The sequence below is a fragment of the Pinus tabuliformis genome, chromosome 3_1, assembly GCF_031772625.1.
Source record: "Pinus tabuliformis cultivar Carrire ecotype Pingquan chromosome 3_1, CPIR1, whole genome shotgun sequence".
In the NCBI taxonomy this organism is placed as follows: Eukaryota; Viridiplantae; Streptophyta; class Pinopsida; order Pinales; family Pinaceae; genus Pinus; species Pinus tabuliformis.
Window position 1 is genome coordinate 265,858,239 of NC_142301.1, and position 19,973 is coordinate 265,878,211.

Below are 19,973 nucleotides of genomic sequence, written 5' to 3' on the forward strand. Positions count from 1 at the left end.
CACATATGGGGTGAGTGTTGAGAGCCATGGGCCTCCACAGCTGCAGATTGCACTTCATGGATCCCCACAACCATTCAAAAATTGCTCGTGGTTCACTTATTGGACGAGGAGGATGCACCTGACCCATCATGCCCGGCCAGGCCCAGATATACACCATACACTTGGCAGATGATCCAACACTTGTACGATGATGTGGCATCACCTACACTATCATCCTAGCCCTTGCAGGCAACCTACAACCATCTTCGATTTGTTTGGAGACCCATGAGGATAGGTGTGTGCCCCCACATGTCATTTGGAGCACCACGGGTTATTACAAGGGGCCAACCTCTTTCCCACTGCTTTTGAGGGTCCTATTCTTCATTATGGCACCCATGGACCTCATTAAGCCTCGTAGAGGGCCCTACGACATGCATAGATTATTATTTGACCTCTTGAGAGGCTTAATTTTTCATTTATGAGCTAGTTTGGTGGGCTTCTCACCAAAAGTTGTATTAGTAGCACATTATTTTATTTTTGGGGCTTATGTAGGCCAAAGAGGCCAATTCAAACTCCTAAGTTTTGTGTAAATACAAGTGGGATGAGCTCATTTGCTCATCATCACTTTGGTTTGGATCTCTCCCTTCTTTAGATAATTTTGCACTTTTTCCTCGAGGATGAATTGGAGCTTTTATAGATGAATTTTGATGGGTGGATTTTGGTCTATCTTCTCTTGGAGCTTCTCTATTGTCAACTGTGAATGGTTGAACCTACTCTATTACATGTAAATACGTACTTTTGATTTTACTCTTGTTTACTTTTGTCATATATGTTGGATTGAGATTTTTGTTGTTCTAGGGCTAATTGTTGTGTGCATATACTACTTAATATTATGGAATTTGTCTCTATAATAGCTTTCCTTCAATGTATGGGCCATGTAATGTGACCGAAATCTCCTAGGGGTAAAATTAGACCTTGACAAGCCATTCCTCTTGCACATCGAAGTGTAAAAGTTGTAAGGTTGCTTCATCTTGACCTAGAAGGAAAAATGAAGTGATCTTGAAGCCTCCTTGACTGGGAACCAAGAAATCCTACTCTTACACAACATAGACTCCATTCTCCCAAAGATCAAGGCACTGATCTACCAAGGGTCGTCACTAGAAACCATATTCCTTCACCTCCTCCCAGGTCTAGCCACATTGGGGTACCTAGGGCATCAATCTCCTAACAAGCTAGCCATCAAAAAAATTCAATCTCCTAGAGTCTCTTGCGCTGGCCTTTCCTCTAGCTCTCCTCCAATTTTGAAGACATTGCAACAATGCAATTGGGAGAAAAGCCAAGGCCTAGATCTGGGATCAAAAGTTGCCCTGCCATCCCCAAGGCTAGTACCTCATTAGGTCAAAACAACATCTTTGATTGAAAATACTTTCTTTGATCCTTTTCCCACCTTGCCTAGGGTAAGAATATCATTGGTTGCTACATTCCTTCCTCATACCCTAGACTGGGTCCACTGGGCCCCGTGTGGTCCCGCTTCTTCAAAAGACCATTCTTCAAGAACCATCTGTGATACCAATTTTAACAAGGATTTTAACGATTGGGGAACTCCTTCACAAGCCTATTCCCATAAACCTAACCCTCAAAATCCTCTCTTCCTTTCCCTAGAAACACATAGTACCTTACTTAGAAAGCAAGTAAGCTCCATCCTTCAAACTTTTTTGGGGAAGGGTTTGGGTCACTCATATCCATGGACTTATCATTCATTAGTGACTCCATACATATCGGGTTTCCTCCCATCAGTGAAAGTCTGAAAATAGAAGGGAGCCTTAGCTGAAATGACAGTGGGCTAAGTCTCCATTTGTTGCCCTTCGCCTAGCACTTGCCCTTAAGATCCCCTGCTAGTTTGAGCAGTAACATTTTGGCACCGTTGTCATGATGACACGAAATGTGTGTTTTGTTCCCCATACGACATATTGACATATCATTATTGGCGACTCCATTTGAAGAACGAAGCCCTAGTTCTTCATTGAACTTAAAAGTCAATGCTTGTAGGGTGAAGCAAGCATTTGTTAAGGCAATTTCATTCACCCTGGCGATTTCCATGTCATTAAGGACCCAGGAACATGTTGACCACATATTTTCCTACCATAGATATGACAGGTCCCCCAAGATACCCTTCATCGAAAACCACGAAGAATACGCCAATGTTTGATGGGGATCCACATTCTATAGCCAACCACGTGGTAAGATTCATAAGGTACCTTTCAAAGAAAAATATAACTCAACCTTGTGATCAAATCGAATTGTTTGTCCTATCCATTGCCCCAAGTACTGATCGGCTTGAATCATGTAAACCTAAAAGCATTCCTTCTCTTGCAATGTTGACTAGGCAGTTCTTGTTGCATGAAGGGTACAGTTTCCAATCTAATGAAGACATATCCCAAATGTTAGATATTGTTTTATGTTTGAACAAGGGCCTCTTATTGATGCGTACTTTAATAATAATGCCAAAGGAGGGACTCATGAATTGGAAAACATGTCCTCTAAGGATAATGGGGAAGATCTCAACCCTGAGAGCCCTCAGACATTGCAAGAATGGACGATGGAATATGAAAAAGAGTCCTGGCAAAAAACTGATGGCCACATATAACTCCCAAGATATTTCCTCCCACTATTGTGAGCAATCGGAAAGGCTCCATAACACAAAAGAGTGAATATAAAAAAAGTCCTATTGATGACCTTCTTCTTCAAGCATTTATCAAAATCATGTAGTAAATACCTTGGAGATCATTCTTCGGGAATGAATGAAAGAGGAAAAGTCCTCCCTATCTAAAGAAGAGAATGAAGGGCATCCTAACCAACACCAAATATATAGCGAAAAATGGGAGGATTCCAAAGAAGATCATGATAATCAAATAAACAAACAATCTACAAATAACTTTTGGGTTGTCGATTGAGGAATTGGGTATGATTATAAAAATGAAGACCCCATGGTCTCTCAAGTCCATAAGAATGAGCTAAGGGAAGAAGAAAATGCTTTGCCCCTTCTAAATAACAATGTTGGCCCTTATGAAGCCCTTCCTAGTGATTGGAAAGGTCTCTTCTTTATGTTCCAAGATGATTCAATCAAAGAAGAGTCTTCCAAAATTGTGGGAAATTCTAATGACTCTAACATAGAAGAAATTGAGGAAGATTCTTCCTTAGGCTGGGCCACTAATAAAGGGTTTTTCTTCATGATTGAGCATTCCTCCCCTTGTTATGCCCCTGCCCTAGAAATAGATGTTTGTGATGATCTTCATTCCCCTAGTCTTAATGAAGGGTTGCTTTCCCCTATGAAGAACCAGGAATCATGGTTTTTCCCCAAATACAATGACAAGTCCACTTCTTGTTTTCCCAATGACAAAAATAACATCATCCTAAATGCGCTTGAGACATTCAATCCTTCTTACCTAGAGGATGATGGGTCTGAGATAGCTCTTCATCAAAGAATCATGTACTTGATCATTGACATTTCTATCTCCTAGTAAGATGACCAAATTCAATCTTCTCAGATGATGTCTTTCCCTTCTTCTAAGGTTCCTTTCTATATAATATGGTTCTTCTGTTTTCCCACCTCCTGCCCCTGTAACTCCTCACATCATTATTCACATTTATATTGTCAAGTCCATTGCAAAAATAATCATGGAAATATGCATTCTTGTATTGATCAATTGACATGTTGGTTGCATTGGATCTATGATTATACCTAGCACTTGACATTGTGTCATATGCATGGTACACTAAGATACATTGCATGCTGATTTTTGCATTAGAACTAACGTCATGTGATATTTCTCATGGTATATTAGCTGCACTTTGATTAAAATTTGCATATTTTATTTTTCTGTTTATTTTATGGCCTAACATACTAGCATGTGTGATCATGAGGCGCCGCGAAAGCATACTGCCCCGTGTTTTTCCACTTATTATATGTGTCGCTGACAGGTCTACCGTAACCAAGAGATTGTTGGAGTTCCCGTGACCTCCCGATCGAGTAGCTTTGCCAACTTGTTCGAGAGATCATGTCCCAATTGGAGCCAGATGTTACCCACCATTTTGTGGGTAATATCCCTAGAAGAAATTATTTTCTGCAAGATGGTCCTCAGTCGGCAGCTAGCAGCCCTTTGCAGCCATCAACTAGCTCATTGTGACATTTCTCCACCAGCAATGTGGTCCCTCGCCCATCTGCCATGATCGTATGTTTGAAGGTGGGTCTCCCGAATCTAAAGGTATGCCTTGTCATTTGGAAATTGAGCATTGTAGTTTGCTTATCAAGGACACTTCTAGGTACAGATTAATAGGGGGATTTGGCAGAAAGAATGGGGTAGGTATTTGCTTCAGTCCCCTAGACCCCTTTTAGGAATTAACCTTGGATTCTAGTCCCGTGGGATCTCTTTTACTGACCATTGGGTTCCAGGGATGGTATTTCACAAGAAACCCTAATTTTGGTTGCATGGTCCCACACCATTATCTGCTTATATTACCCTCTTTCCATTCATTATTACCCCATCCATTATTTCTCCCACTTGGGTCCACATTCCTCCATCGGGTCCACATAGGGTTAGCTCGCCCCTTCCACTTGCCCACAACTTGGGTCATGGCTTGGGATGAAGCCCAGAGGTTGATGCAACTGAAAAGAAAGTTAAAAGCAAATATGGCCACATTCAACAAGAAAATTACCACAAAATGCAACAAATGGACGGGACAAAAACATTTAGCATGTGGGCAAAAGCCAACACATGAGCTCTACCCATCATCATGGTCATCACCCTGGTTCCCACAAGTTCTATGAGCCTTCCTCAACATATAGGAACCCATTATTGTCCCAACCCCTGGAGGGCAATGAACTGCCCCACCTAAAAGGGGGGATTCACTGCTATACCTTATACATCATGCTCTAACCCCTTGAGCCCCGAATAGTTAATCACAGAAAATCATAAAAAGGCACAAGGCATATGAAGAAGGGTGGAGAAATCAAGATCGGGGCACCTCATGTACCACGATTGCTCCCTCCTACACATTGTAAACCCAAGTGTGGGCTTCCCTCTTATTAGCTACCCTTGTACCCCAGCGCGTGACGAAGGGCTACCCCTTCTCATCCCCTACTTCATTCACCTATCTACCACATGCCACCACCTTTTGACGGATGTACCTTGACTATATTATCCCCTTTAGAGGTAGAAACCACTTAATAGGTTACTTGCTTAACCCCATTTGGAGTTGAGGAGACATTAGCACATCCTGAAGCCCATTATGGAAGGGCAGGCCATTATGAAGTCCCCACCTGTGGGGTCCATGATTAGGTAAGCTCATTTACTCGATTTCTCTAATGACTTGTTGTACTGGAAGTCTAGGGGAGGCATTGGATCTTATGCAAGATGTAGATGATTTCCATTTGGGGTTTGGTCTCCCTATACGAGGTCCTGATCCTCTACAGGGCAACATTGACACATATGTGGTGAGCGTTGAAAGGCATGGGCCTCCATAGTCGCGGATTGCACTTCATGGGTCCCCACCGCCATTCAGAGATTGCTTGTGGTTCACTTACTGGATGAAGAGGATGCACCTGACCCATCATGCCCAGTCGGCCCTAGATATACACCATACACTTGGCAGATGATCCAGGACTTGTACGGTGATGTGGCATCACCTTCACTATCATCCTAGCCCTTGCAGGACAGTTGTGTGCCCCCACATGTCATTTGGAGCACCATAGTTATTACAAAGGGCCAACACCTTGCCCATTGCTTTTGAGGGTCCTATTTTTTATTGTGGCACCCATGGACCTCATTAGGTCTCTTAGAGGGCCCTACGACATGCATAGATTATTTGTCGTCTTGAGAAGCTTATTTTTTCATTTATGAGCTAGTTTGGTGGGCTTGTCACCAAAAGTTGTATTATTAGCACATTATTTTATTTTTGGGACTTATGTAGGCCAAGGAGGCTAATTCAAACTCCTAATTTGCTTATATATAGGAGTGAAATGAGTTCATTTCTCATCATCACTTTGTGGGATCTCTTATCTCTCTTGAGATTTTCACACTTTTTCTAAGGATAAATTGGAGCTTTATGGATGAATTTGATGTGGATATTGGTCTATCTTCTCTTAGAGCTTCTTTATTGTCAATTGTGAATGGTTGGATATACTCTATTACATGTAAGTACGTACTTTTGATGTTATTATTGTTTACTTTTGTCATATATGTTGGATTGGGATGCTCGTTGTTCTAGGGCTAATTGTTGCATGCATTTACTGCTTAATATTCTAGAATTTGTCTCTATAATAGCTTTCCTTCAATGTATGGGCTATGCAATGTATGTGAAATCTCCTAGGGGTAACATTTAACATTGACAAGCCATTCCTCTTGCACATCGAAGTATAAAAGCTGCTAGGTTGCTTCTTATTGACATAGAAGGCAAAATGAAGTGATCTTGATGCCTTCTTTACTAGGAACCAAGAAATCCTACTCTTAGTCAACATAGACTCCATCCTCCTAGGTCTAGCCACATTGGGGTTACCTAGATCATCAATTTCCCGACAAGCTAGCCATCAAAAAAATTTGATCTCCTAGGGTCTACTGCATTCGCCTTTCCTCTAGCTCTCCTCCAATTTTGAAGACATTCCGACAGTGGAGTTAGGAGAAAAGCCAAGCCCTAGCTCCGGGATCAAAACTTGCCCTACCATCCCCAAAGCTAGTACCTCATAGGGTCAAAACAACATCTTTGAGTGAAAATACTTTCTTTGATCCTTTTCCCACCTTGCCTAGGGTAAGAATATCATTGGTTGCTACATTCCTTCCTCGTACCCTAGACTGAGTCCACTTGGCCCCGTGTGGTCCTGCTTCTTCAAAAGACCATTCTTCAAGAACCATCTGAGATACCAATTCTAACAAGGATTTTAGGGATTGGATAACTCTTTCACAAGCCTATTCCCATAAACCTAACCCTCAAAATCCTTTCTCCCTTTCCCTAGAAACACATAGTAAATTGCTTAGAAAGCAAGCAAGCTCCATCCTTCAAACTTTTCTGGGAAAGGGTTTGGGTCACTCATATCCATTGACTTATCATTCATTAGTGACTCCATGCATATCGGATCTCCTCCCATCGGTGAAAAATCCGTAAATAGAAGGGAGCCTTAGTTGAGGTGATAGTGGGCTAAGTCTCCATTTGCTACCCTTGGCCTAGCATTTTCCCTTTAGGGATCCCCCTTAGGACCTCTGCTAGTTTGAGCGGTAACAATGCCCATTTTTATTCTAAATATATTTTGTCAAAGGTGACAAGTCCCACAAGCACTGTGATTGATCTCAATAGCCTAATTTTTCACAGTCTCTTTTCCAATTATGCAACTTCCAGTCAACCCATTTCCAATGGGACAAGTGACCTTGCAATGAAATGGGAATTGCTCTAGTGCACTGAGAGGCATGTGATATGTCGAAATTTCTTTATGCTTGCCCCTTGGGTCCTCTGGTCTAAGGAGAAGCTCCTGAACTTGTGATTTTTCCATCATTTGTAATTGTAGTTTACTCTGAAGAGTGATATGTTCAATCCTCATTGAGTAATAATTATTTCTAATCTTGCTTCGTTGAGATAAAGTGATCTCTAAGTGCTTTATCAATTGCTCTTCTCATGTTCTATTAAGAAAACATTGTGATCATCTTGATTTCAAGTGATATTGTCACATGGAAGCATTTTACATCTTGGTAATCTCATTGAAGCGATAATGCAATTGCATATTTATTCTAAGTTAGAAGTGCATCTCTAAAATATACCTCCAAGCATAAGCTTGGTTGTAAGAAAGATAGGACCACCTTCTTCACACAATTTGAGAAGTCTAGACCCTCATCCGCAGTTAACATAGGTGATCTTGCAGTTATCTTATGGGCAATCCCTTGTAGGAACGGAGGCACTTAGGTGGTTAGAACCCCATGGGAGGTATTGTTAATGAGGCCTTAGCCTCCTTCCTTTGGGCTTCTCTCTACAACTTGCGTTCAAGACTAGCTTCGAAATAATTGAGAAGAAGGATTCACCTAGACTAGGCATCTAACTAAAATTTACCAAGATCTTGCATCTCACATTAGATTAGGTCCTGCACTTCATTTAGGATAGACTTTGCATCCCGCAACAACTGTTCATCCAGTAACTTGGTGCATTAATCTTTATTGTGCAAGTAATTAATCTTGAAGGCACTGGTCTCTCATTCATAATCTCAAGAAATCTAATCTTGTTGTGCTTAATAATCTTACTTGTCACCTAATTTTAAATCAAGTTGTTAGGCCATTCAGTTGTATCTCCTTGACTTGTTGGCTTCCAACAAGTTTCTCATCATCTCTTCTACAGGGACTAACCCTCTTAACCTGCATTTAGGAGATAGCTTAAACGGAGAGGGCAGGGATTGGAGTGACAGCCCATGCCCTGAGCGTTGTCGCATAAAGATCTACAATTTGAGCGACAACAATGCTCATTTTTTACAGATGCTTATACCATCTGCAGTTCATGCAAACCAGTGTTGCGGGGGAGCGCCCCCCCCCCTTCGAACCCGCTCCCGAAGCGCGCTCCGGGCGGGAGCGGCTCGGGAGCGGGTCGAGAGCGTGCTCCCAAAATCGCTCCCGGACGGGAGCAATTTTCGGGAGCGCGCTCCCATAAAAAAATTTACGCTCCCTGGTCTGTTAGGGAGCGACTCAGGGAGCGATCGCTCCCGCGCTCCCGGAGCGTTTTTTAATGCCCGGGAGCGATCGGGGAGCGATCGCTCCCGGGCATTAAAAAACGCTCCGGGAGCGATTTCAGACGGGCCGGGAGCGGTTCGGCGGAAAAAAATCCGCCGGACCCGAAATTTCCAAAAAATTTAGAAATTTTTTTTATTTTATAAGCCCAATGGGCCAAAAAAATTTCATTTCAACTTCATTGAGCAAGAGATTGAGAGCTGGAGCAAGAGCAAAGGAGCAAGGAGCAAGAGCTGAGGAGCAAGGAGCCAGAGCTGAGGAGCGAGGAGCAAGTGCCAAGGAGCGAGGAGCAAGCCTGCAGAGGTAAGTAACTTAATCATTTAGTTAGTTTAGCTGGTTAGGTAGTTAATTTGGTTAGTTTAATTTAGCTGTTTGAGTTTAAAGATCATGTATGTAAATTAAATTAATAAATTAAATGAATTAATCCCAATAAACTAAATTAATTTGCAGATTCAAGACTCAAACCCTACAAACATCAAACACCATGGACCTGGGGATATTTATTGGCATTTTCCTCTTCCTGGTCCCTTTTATTGTTATTATGGTGGTGGAGAGTAGGAAACGGAGGGGGCCTGAAACTGAAGAGGTGGATGAAGAAGCCGGAGGAAGTCAAATGGGTGAAAACCCCAGTGAGGAGGAGGTGGAGGAGGGTGAACATGACCCTCAAAAAACTAAACAAGACCAAACTCCATTGTGGAAATATGTTCACAGGGCTGAAACAGGGAAAGGGGGTGGAACCACTAAATTTCATTGCCCCCATTGCAACACTGATTACACAGGCTCATACACCCGTGCTAGAAGACACCTCTGCGGGAAAAGGCCATGGGATGGAGAGAAACAAATAGGAATCAAAACTTGTGCAGCGGTGTCAACAGCAGATAGAGCCAAATACATAAAGGAAGAGGAGGACGCCCAATACAGAACAAAAAGATCAAGGGGTTTCTTTGAACCAATCTCACCATCACAAAGAACTCCTTCAGCATCCTCCCAAGGCAGTGGATATGGACATGGAGGCACAGGGTCATCATCTTTAAGGCGTAGAACCATATCAGATTTCCTTGATGAGGGGTGTAGGAATGATGTGGATTCAAAAGTTTACAGGTTCCTCTATGCATGTGGGATACCATTCAATGTTCTACGCTCACCTTATTGGCACGAAATGGTTTCTGCCATAAATGATGCCCCTAAAGGATACAAGAGCCCTGGGTATGACAAGGCAAGAACTGTTGGCCTTGATCATGAAAAAGCAAAAATATCACATTCTTTGAATAAAATGACAAGTTCTTGGACTGACAATGGGGTGTCCATTGTATCTGATGGATGGACAAATGTAAAAGGCAAGCCATTGATAAGTGTTCTTGCTGTGTCCCGAAGTGGTCCCATCTTTCTAGCTGCACATGATTACTCAGACAAGTTCAAGACCGCTATCAACATTGCAGAAGCATTGCTTGAAACAATTGAGCGTATTGGCCCATACAATGTCATCCAAGTCATCACTGATAATGCTCCTAATTGTAAGGCAGCGGGAGCAATTATTGAGGATAAATACCCGAACATATTTTGGTCTGGATCTTTGGTTCACACATTGAACCTTCTGTTGCATGATATTGTCAAAAACAAAAATGAACAATACCAATGGATTGGTGAATTGTACAAGAAAGGAAAAAAAATGATAAAATTTATTACAAATCATAGCAATACCCATGGCCTTTTCCGCAGTCACTCGAGATTGGAGTTGCTGAAGATTGCGAGGACTAGATTTGGTAGCTATTACCTCACCTTCAGGCGCCTTTTGAAGGTAAGAGAGGCATTAGCTAGCATGGTATCAAGTCCACATTGGCAGGTGTTGAAGGAAAGGGCTACAAATGTAGCTGACATGGCAGGTTTTGAAACGGTGGAGGAGGCCGCTCTTGATGGGCAGTTTTGGACAACTGTGAGACAGGTATTGGATTTCACCAAGCCAATTTATAACATGATTCGGTTTGCAGATACAGACAAACCAGTGATTGGCGAGGTGTATGAGCAAATGGATACCATGTTGGGGGAAATAAAAGACATTGTTCATAATAAAGATCCCAACTTGTACAAACTGATTCATGATTGTGTGTGTGAACGGTGGAATAGGCTTAACCTTCCACTACATTGCTTGGCGTATATCCTTACGCCAAAATACTACTCAGAATCTTGGTTGGGCAAACCTGCAGCAGGGGGTGGTGTTAGGACCAAACCCCATTTAGATCAAGAGGTAACTAGAGGATATCTGGAAGCATTAGAAAAGTTGGTGCCTGACAGGGAGGAATGTGCCGCTGTGCGCCTTGAAATAGGCAGATACTTCAGTGGCAGTGGTTTGTATGGTAACTTCCATGCAATGGACGACAAAGATAAATTTGATTCTCTCACATGGTGGGAAACATATGGCGGCCACGGACTTTTGCCAAAATTGGCAAAAAAATTTCTTTCACAGGTTGTAAATTCTTCTTCTGCAGAGAGGTGTTGGAGCACCCACAATTATATACATAATGTGAAAAGAAACAGACTCAACGAAAACCGAGCAGAAAGCTTGGTTTATGTGCACTACAACTTGAGGTTGTTGAGCCATTACTGTGATCGGGCTAATGAAGATCCCACATATAAAATTTGGGACAATCACCCTGAGGACGACAATTTGGAGGATGGCATTGTACATATTGAAGAACTAGAAGAGGAGCTTGTACGGGATGAAAATGAAGGAGCTGCAGCAGCCATGCCACCTCCACCTCCACCATCCAGTAGCAGTTCTCGGGGCCCGAGTCTTGTTCCATTGTTGTCGCCACCTCCATCGACACCCTCGCGTGGAGGCTCTAGTTCTGGTCGTCGGTCTGTGCGGGAGACTCCTAGAAGACCACCACGACCTGCTTATACTCCTGGAGACTCTCGTGGCAAGGGCCACTTGTAGATTTACAGTTTACTTGTCTTTTTTAGTTTCTATTAGACTTTAGTTTTCATAACTGTTGAGTTTTGAGTCCTTGACTCTTGACTCTTGACTCTTTCATATCATTATGACATTATGATATTTTTTGTAAACATTATATCACTGTGACAATGAAAATTTGAAGTTTGAAGTTGGGCCTTGGCAATTATAACTCATTGGTAATGATTGTGAATTATGAATATGATGCTTTGTGAAAGACTAAAGTTGTTTCATTTCATCTCATTATTCATGTTTCATTTTATAAATTTTTAACATTTCAAAATTCATATCATGTTAACAGTTAGAAGTTAGGACTTAGAAATATCTTCGATATTACTTCTAGTCTTCTTGTAATGGTTAAACTTGGCTTACAAGTACAACTTGTTACTTTGGTGATCAATGATGATAAATGTTATTGAATTTTCAATTCTGAAACTTGAAGTTGAAACTTTAATATTGAATTTGATGAATCATGAATTATAAGACTCATGGACATGGTTGATGACGATTATAATTTCTAGATGATTGATGTGATATGGTTCAATGATCAATTTATGTTTTTTTATGTTTTTTATGTCTATTTCATCATTCTACATGTTTTTGTTGACATATATGTATCAAAAATTAAAAAATATAAAAAATATATATATTTTTAAAAAATCGCTCCCCGATTCGCTCCCAAACCGGGAGCTTCTGAAAATGGTCGCTCCCGCTCCCGCTCCCAAGTAACATTGATGCAAACTGTGTGCATGTCAGATTTCATCAAGATTGCGTGCACAAAATCTGTTCATCTACTTTCTCAAATTTCACCTTCAACCTAAAGATGTTTCAAATGTTAATGTCACGCTGCTGGCAAAACTTCCAATATACAGAATGATCATTATTATGTAGCACTTTTGCATAAAAATTCAAATGATCTAGTAAAGAGAATGTTATCAAAGTCTACCAACATAACATCTTGTAACAGATAAATTTAAAACAATATGTATTAAGAAATTTGATCCCTCTCAGTGCTTGATAAATCTGAGTTTAAGAAGGATCTTTTTACTCAGCAGTACATGTTTTCAATGATATATACTACTCATGATTACAAATACATAATTAACAAACATACATCATTTATTATAGAAATCTAAAATCCTTTCACATTAGATCATATTCTTATTAACAATAATCTATAGTATATACCTCTCCAAATCCCCATCATGTCCTTGCCATGGTCTAGTAAAATCCTCAGGTTCTAGTATGAACCCAGAAATCATGATCCCAACTGCTAGACGCTGCAAGACTAGTCCAAATCATTGCCAGATTACATTCAACTATCTATAAGATTCAAACAATCCAGCGAAAAGGTGGAATGCAGACCATAACCTCCCAAAATTTTGATTTTTGTTAAAAGGCCTAACACTGAAAATTGATTTTTTTGAAAGAGGTATTTGAATGTAAGTATAAAACCAAAGAGAATATCTTACTCCCTGTTGATGATTTTCTCCAATAGGATGAAATTCAAATTCATCAACGCCACCTGTTCTCCTTGCCATTTTTGTCCCAGAAAGGCCAGCTCCCGCAGCTGAAGATAAAATTGTTCGTATTATAGAGTGCCAGTATGCTAAATTAGATCATTTTAAATTTTAGCCATTAAAATAATCTACAGCAGCCATAAAATTTTCCAGCGTTTAAGTGGCTGTCAGTTTAAACTCTAGAGAAAGAAAACATGATTGACCTAGCAGTTAAGAACTATAAGTTCTCACAAGAACTATTAGGTCATTTTTGGACTTCAAAATTTGAGTTGATATGTTGGCAGTTTGGAGTAGACAAATATATTACAATAACTGATATTTTTATCAATGTCTTGTTTGGTTTGATGTTCAACAGAACAAGGCATTTTCTTAAACATGCCTTCTTTGGGCAAAAGATGCCAGTTTTTACACACAAAACAGTGTAGACAAGAATAACAGAAACTGGATTAATTCATTATAAAGTGATATAATATCGCTTTACATAGGAGGAGAAAAAGTAGTTTTTCTTTTTTAACCATTACTGGGAGATATTTGTATTATGAAAAACGCTGCAGCAAAGCTCACAGAAAATGTACATCAAAAGTCTTCTTTAAGGAATCTTAAACAGTATTTTAAAGAAGAACAAACTAATATCTTAAAGCTACAGCCAAACAAGGCAACTGACCGCTGCTTCCAGCAAAACTTGGCAGTATAGATTCTACAAAAAAGGCTTAAAAACTGACTCTTTAAACATATAGTCTAAGTTACAGGATTCGGATCCGAATACGGATTCGCCAGTGCTTTGAAAAGCCAGGATCCCGATACGCTAAGGAAACGGAAAGTACAAATAATATACATATATTTTTTATATCTTTAAAAAATATATTTATATTTTTCAAAATATAAATTAGAATTTTTTGTAATACATAGTTTATATATTTGTAATTTGTAATACTTATATAAAACAATTAATATGTTTCATTAATCAATTTAAAATTAATATGTTATTTATAAGTATTAAATATTAAGTATTCATACAAATTAAATAGTTTACAATTAATGTAAAACATAACAACAACTATTATAAAATTATAAACATAAATTAAATTAAAGGGACACAAACTATTTAGATTGGATTATAAAGTGAATTGGATTTAGGAATTTAATATAAACCATCCAAGACTAAACGTATGAGAGCTGGCAATTTAAAATTGGCAGCATAATAAGGTAATGTCAGACCTGGCCGGCCACTAAATAATCGTGGGATTCAGCAATCGATTTTTCAATAATATTTCAAAAGTCCACACAAGCCACTAAATAATCGTGGGATTCAACAATGGATTTTTCAATAATATTTCAAATGTTCCGACACACATTTTTTAATAGGACTGCACATGTTGTGCGACCGGCACAATTTCCTTTTCCTTTTCAGACTCTTCGATCAAGTTGCATTTTTGCAGGTCTCGCTTACTAGGAATGCTCCATTCTTCGAAAGCAAGTCTTTAACGTCAAATGTTCCGACACACATTTATTAACAAATCTGCACATGTTGTTACTCAACTGGTCCAACCGACACACCTTCCTTTGCAGACTCTTCGATCAAGCCGCGGTAAAACACATTTGATTTTGTAGGTGTTGCCTACTGCAAAGTATCTACTCTTTGAAGGTGGCTCTTAAAGTGAACTGAGCGGATCCTGGTGGTTCTGGATCCGCATCTGTATTTGATCCGAGGATTCGCGGATCCAACTACCCAGACCCACGTATCCGGAAACATAGCATATAGTCTTAACAAAAGGCATGTCAGCTGTCAGCTGGCCAATTTATCTTTGAGTTGCTTTGGCCAAGTCCAAGTCAACTTTGACAATTTCTCCATGGTCCAGTAGCTAGTGAACAGTTTTGTCTTGTCTGAGTGCTCCGCAATTGGAATTTATGGCGTGAACCTGATTTGAGGCCCCCAGTTGTTATCTTCTGGACAAGTTTATAACCATGGTGCAGAGCATGTTGCAGTCTGACTCCAACAAAGAGATTTGGAGCTTAAATTGAACCAAGGAAACTATTATTGTGGCAATTTATAAAGTTGCTTGATTGTCTTGTTCCTAAATTCTGCCTGTAGCCATCGTATTTTTTGGGTGGTTCACGAACACTAAGTGGCCACTACATCCACGGGAAAATCTAGGTAGATCTACCCACCAGCCAAACTAGCAATGCCTAACCCCAAGGGCATCGAGGAGACTTGACCCCGTGACCTCCCAATAGGCAAGGTACTTAGGAACAGGAACTTGACCAACTGAGCTATCCCTTGGGGCTTACCTGTAGCCATCATAATAGAACATATGTTGGCCTGGCTGGCCTCCTCATCACTTCTCGACACCCTCCTAATTTCCTGCAATTCTCTATAATCCATCCTATGACGAATTTTGTACAATACCCAATCCGAAATTGGAGCTCCAATGATGTCATTCCACTCTGCTGCAAAGATGTCTAAAACAAAGGATTGTTTAGAGGGGGCTCTGAATTTGGACTCCAGAAAACACACTGAGGAGACCTTTGGCAATCAGGCAAAAGAGAAAACCATCCCCTACAAAGATTGATGGGGACACTGTGCAAAAGAAAGGAGATAACAAGCCTTCTAGAACTAAAAGGCATCCTCCCAACCAAAATCAGACCCACAAACAGACAAAGGGAAAACTTTGGAAAGAGAGAGAGCACTGTAGAATTTCAGGAGTATCCAAAAATCAAAATACTAATACAACCCTACTAGAGAACCACACTTGTTGGTTCGAAACGCGTCGACAAACGATTTATCTTGTGATTTACGCCAAAGAATTTCTCGTAAAAAAGAGAAAAAGGCGTCGGATGGAACCTCAAAACACTAACCAACTGCCCAGTCACACTAAAATTGAACGAAAGAAAGGAGGAAAAAAGGGTCAGGTTAGCTATGCTTAGAAGCAGAAGAAAGACCAAGCATTTTAACCAATTCAATGAGCCCAAACTCACTACATTTGGACCCTCACTTGAATAATCATTTGCCCCCACCATTGTCCCACAATAATCTTGAAGTAAACCTCCCCTTGATTCAAGTGCAATTGGTGTTGAAGAAAGTGTAACTAGGCTCGGTCTTCATAACGACATGATCTTTGCAAATGATGTAATAAAAGAGAATAAATTTATTTTGTATGCCTTGCTGCATGGGTTTCATGAGCAAGAAATGTCATTAGGTCAAAGACTTCTTTTTATTTCTTTAGGATTTATTAATATGTCAAAGAGTCGTGTCATGTATAAAGAAACTCTTCATGAGCCTATGTGTAATGTACTCAAGTCTACAAAAGAGTGTAGAAGCCCTACAAAGACAAAGCACAATCCTCTTATAGAAGGCAACAAGCATAATGTTGAAGAAAACATCATGTCGGCCTCAAAAATATATATTTAAATGTCATGTTGGCTCAGAACTAGGAGACACAACGCTTCACTTGACAAGTCGGCTTATTTGCAAGGAGAAACCACTATAAATATGTGGCTAGGGTATCCGCAAATCTTAAGAACAGAAGCTCGGATTTGTCTGCGTCCTCCAATGGGTTTAAGGTGCAGGCAGAAGGACTTCAGGCTAGTATCTCTGTGTTTCGTATGGGCACCACAGATAACATCTCGGCCTCCTCACATTCTCGGTCAAGCACAGCGTTGTAGGGTCTTGAATAAAGGTGCAGGAGAGTGCACACGAGCCTCTGCAACTTCGTATATAATTACAATAAGTATCTACAATGGGACCCTCTCAGCGGTAGCACTCTCGTCATAGTAATGAAGCTCTCGGTGCAAGAAGAAAAGCGCAGTTACTTATGGATGGAGAGATACAGTCTCGTCATGATTATGATGGTCTCGAGGATTCTATAGTCTCGATGGAGAGGATCACGATGATCCCACAATAGCACAGAATTTCGTAATATAAGCTATATCCTCTCGGCATACTCACAGTCACAGCTGTAATGATAAGGATATCAGTGCACACTCTGTCTTGGCATTCCAGATAGATGCAACATATCTATGATGACTAAGATCTCAGTTATATACGCATGATGAAAAGATCTCACAGTGACTCACCTTGTCTCAGCATATAGATGCAGTCATGATTTAAGCATATGTGGAGTTCTCACAGTGACACTCTGTCTTGACATATATTATGGATGATGGTAATCATGATCTTGGTCATAATCGTGTTAGGTTCAAGATCAGATGTTTGATGAAGATCTCGGTACAGCTCTCAGAGATGTATATACAAGATTTTGACGCAGAAAGTATTATGCGAAGGAGCATTAATGATATTGATGAAGGTGCAGCAGTGTTGTAGAAGTAAGGATCACAGTGATGGCCTCGATGATGCAAGCAATTATAATAGCAGTGATGTAAAAACGAGGACCTCAGTATAGCAGCAGTAATGATGATAAGCTCAGCAGTGACAAAGAAGAGGATTGGTGTCTTGGTCTTGGAGTGGCCTAGGAAGTCAAGGGTCATGGTCTTGGTATTTGTCAATTGGAATCTCTATAAGAAAAAAAAAATTGTGCGGGTTTTCCTCTACAAGAAGGAGAGGTTTTGGCCCTGGCAGAAAGCCAAATATCTTGGGTTTTTGTCTCTTTTGTTTTTTATCGCAGTTTGATGAAGCAAACACACACACTAACAATAATAAGAAGATCAAGCTAAGATACGATTGTAAAAACACTTCACAAATTGTTATCATGCTAAGAAGAATCTCATTAATTCCGGATGCCCTCGATTCTTCAACATGGTATCAGAGGGAAGGTTCAGAAGTCAAAGGAAGAGCAAAAAAGAGACATTCAAGGATCAAGTTCCAAGAAGAACATCAAATTAAGTTGAAGGGCTTTGTGTTCCAGAACCTACATCAAACATTGAAGGAGACAGTCTAAAACAACAAGACTATTTAAGTCGTACACCTACAATTCAGGTATGATCACATTCTCCCACAGTTTGAATCCAGAACACGGTCAAAAGAAGAAAATGCAGGACCTCAAACAGCCTCGGTGCTAATCCAGTCTTGAAATAACCACCATGCTAGCCACAAATTTAGTGTAATTATAATCTCTGTCATACCACAGTGATCTTAATAACTCATAGTCTAGAGCAGTTTCAGTGATTGGTACTGGACAGTACAAGAAGGTCTCAAAGGAGAAAGGATTTTAGTTGTTCAACTCAAGCAAGGATCTACAATAAAATCACATCAACTTGAAGATCATCGGGAGCAAGCATCAATGCAGCTTCAACAAGATCAAAGTGAAGATTTCTTCATCACATCTCAACAAGAAAGGAGACATAAAAGGGATACATGAAATGCTAGAAGATATACTCTCTGAAATGCAGTAAAGAAGGTTTCCTCATGCAACAACTTGCACTATCTATGCAAGATGGAAGACGAACAAGTTATGGACAAAAGTGTTGAACGTTAAAAAGATTTAAACATGTTCAGAAAGGCAATGGAAGTTTTCAAGACAGAATAGTATAGCTAAGATTCAATGCTATGGAAAGAAGCTCATATCGCCGGAAGGATGGAGGAAGCTGAAGAAAAAGGCAAAGGAAAGAGGGAGTCGCTGTTGATTTGAGGTAGTATCAGATGTGCTCTAGCCACGAAAATTGGTGGAGAGGCTAAGGCACATGAGATCTCCAATACCCAGAAAGGGTTTGGGCAGATTCTAAACAGTTTGGGAGATATTGAAATAATTAATATTTTTAATGGAGTCCCTAAGTCTAAACTTAGGGAAAATAAAATATTAATGTGAATTAATATAAAACTATGTTAGAATAGTCCTCGGCCGTTGATCTGTCAACGAGAAAAGTATAAGACGAGGCCTGAGGGTCACTTGGAGAACACACTGAGGGAGACCAGTCAGTTCAATTTCTGGAGCGGGGTTAGAATAGTCCTAGTAGGGCATACTCAGAGAACACCTGGGTGGGTATGACCCTAAGAGAGACAATGATCTCACCAACATTGGTCTATCGGTCATTGGTCTCACCAACATTGTGTGCTCTTATCCAAGTGAGAGATAGAGTTGTTAGTCAAGGCCTTGCTATATGAAATCAATGTTGGTTGAAATGATGTTATAACAGATGGATTGCAAATCCGATTCTTCTTATGAGAAATTCTTCAGATTGAGAATGACCAAGTACCATTATGAATACCCCCCTAGTTAAGAGGGAGTGTTGAAGAAACTATAACTAGGCTCGGTCTTCATAATGACATGATCTTTGTAAATGATGTAATAAAAGTGAATAAATTCATTTTGTATGCCTTGCTACATGGGTTTCATGAGCAAGAAGTGTCATCAGGTCGACGACTTCTTCTTGATGCCTTTAGGATTTATTAATATGTCAAAGATTCATGTCACGTATAAAGAAGCTCTTCATGAGCCTATGTGTAATGTACTCAAGTCTACAAAAGTGTGTAGAAGCCCTACAAAGACGAGCACAATCCTCTTATAGAAGGCAACAAGCAAAATGTTGAAGAAAACATCATGTCGGCCTCAAAAATATATATTTAAATGTCACGTCGGCTCAGAACTAGGAAACACAACGTTTCACATGACAAGTCAGCTTATTTGCAAGGAGCAACCACTATAAATATGTGGCTAGGGTATCTGCAAATCTTAAGAACAGAAGCTCGGATTTGTCTGCATCCTCAAATGGGTTTAAGGTGCAGGCAGAAGGACTTCGAGCTAGTATCTTTGTGTTTTGTATCGACACCACAGATAACATCTTGGCCTCCTTACATTCTCGGTCAAGCACAGT

The 19,973-nt window shown here is 40.2% G+C and overlaps 1 protein-coding gene across 1 annotated transcript in view; it reads right to left on the reverse strand.

The window, feature by feature from the left end:
• Window positions 1–19,973, reverse strand: part of LOC149186815 (transmembrane and coiled-coil domain-containing protein STS1-like) — a 280,446-nt gene that overhangs the window by 155,806 nt on the left and 104,667 nt on the right. Inside the window, exons 6-7 of the mRNA XM_089411146.1 lie at window positions 13,158–13,255; window positions 12,874–12,965 (exon numbers count right to left, since the gene is read on the reverse strand). Of these exons, the coding sequence (XP_089267272.1) occupies window positions 12,874–12,965; window positions 13,158–13,255 (190 nt within the window). The remainder of the gene's footprint in view (window positions 1–12,873; window positions 12,966–13,157; window positions 13,256–19,973) is intronic.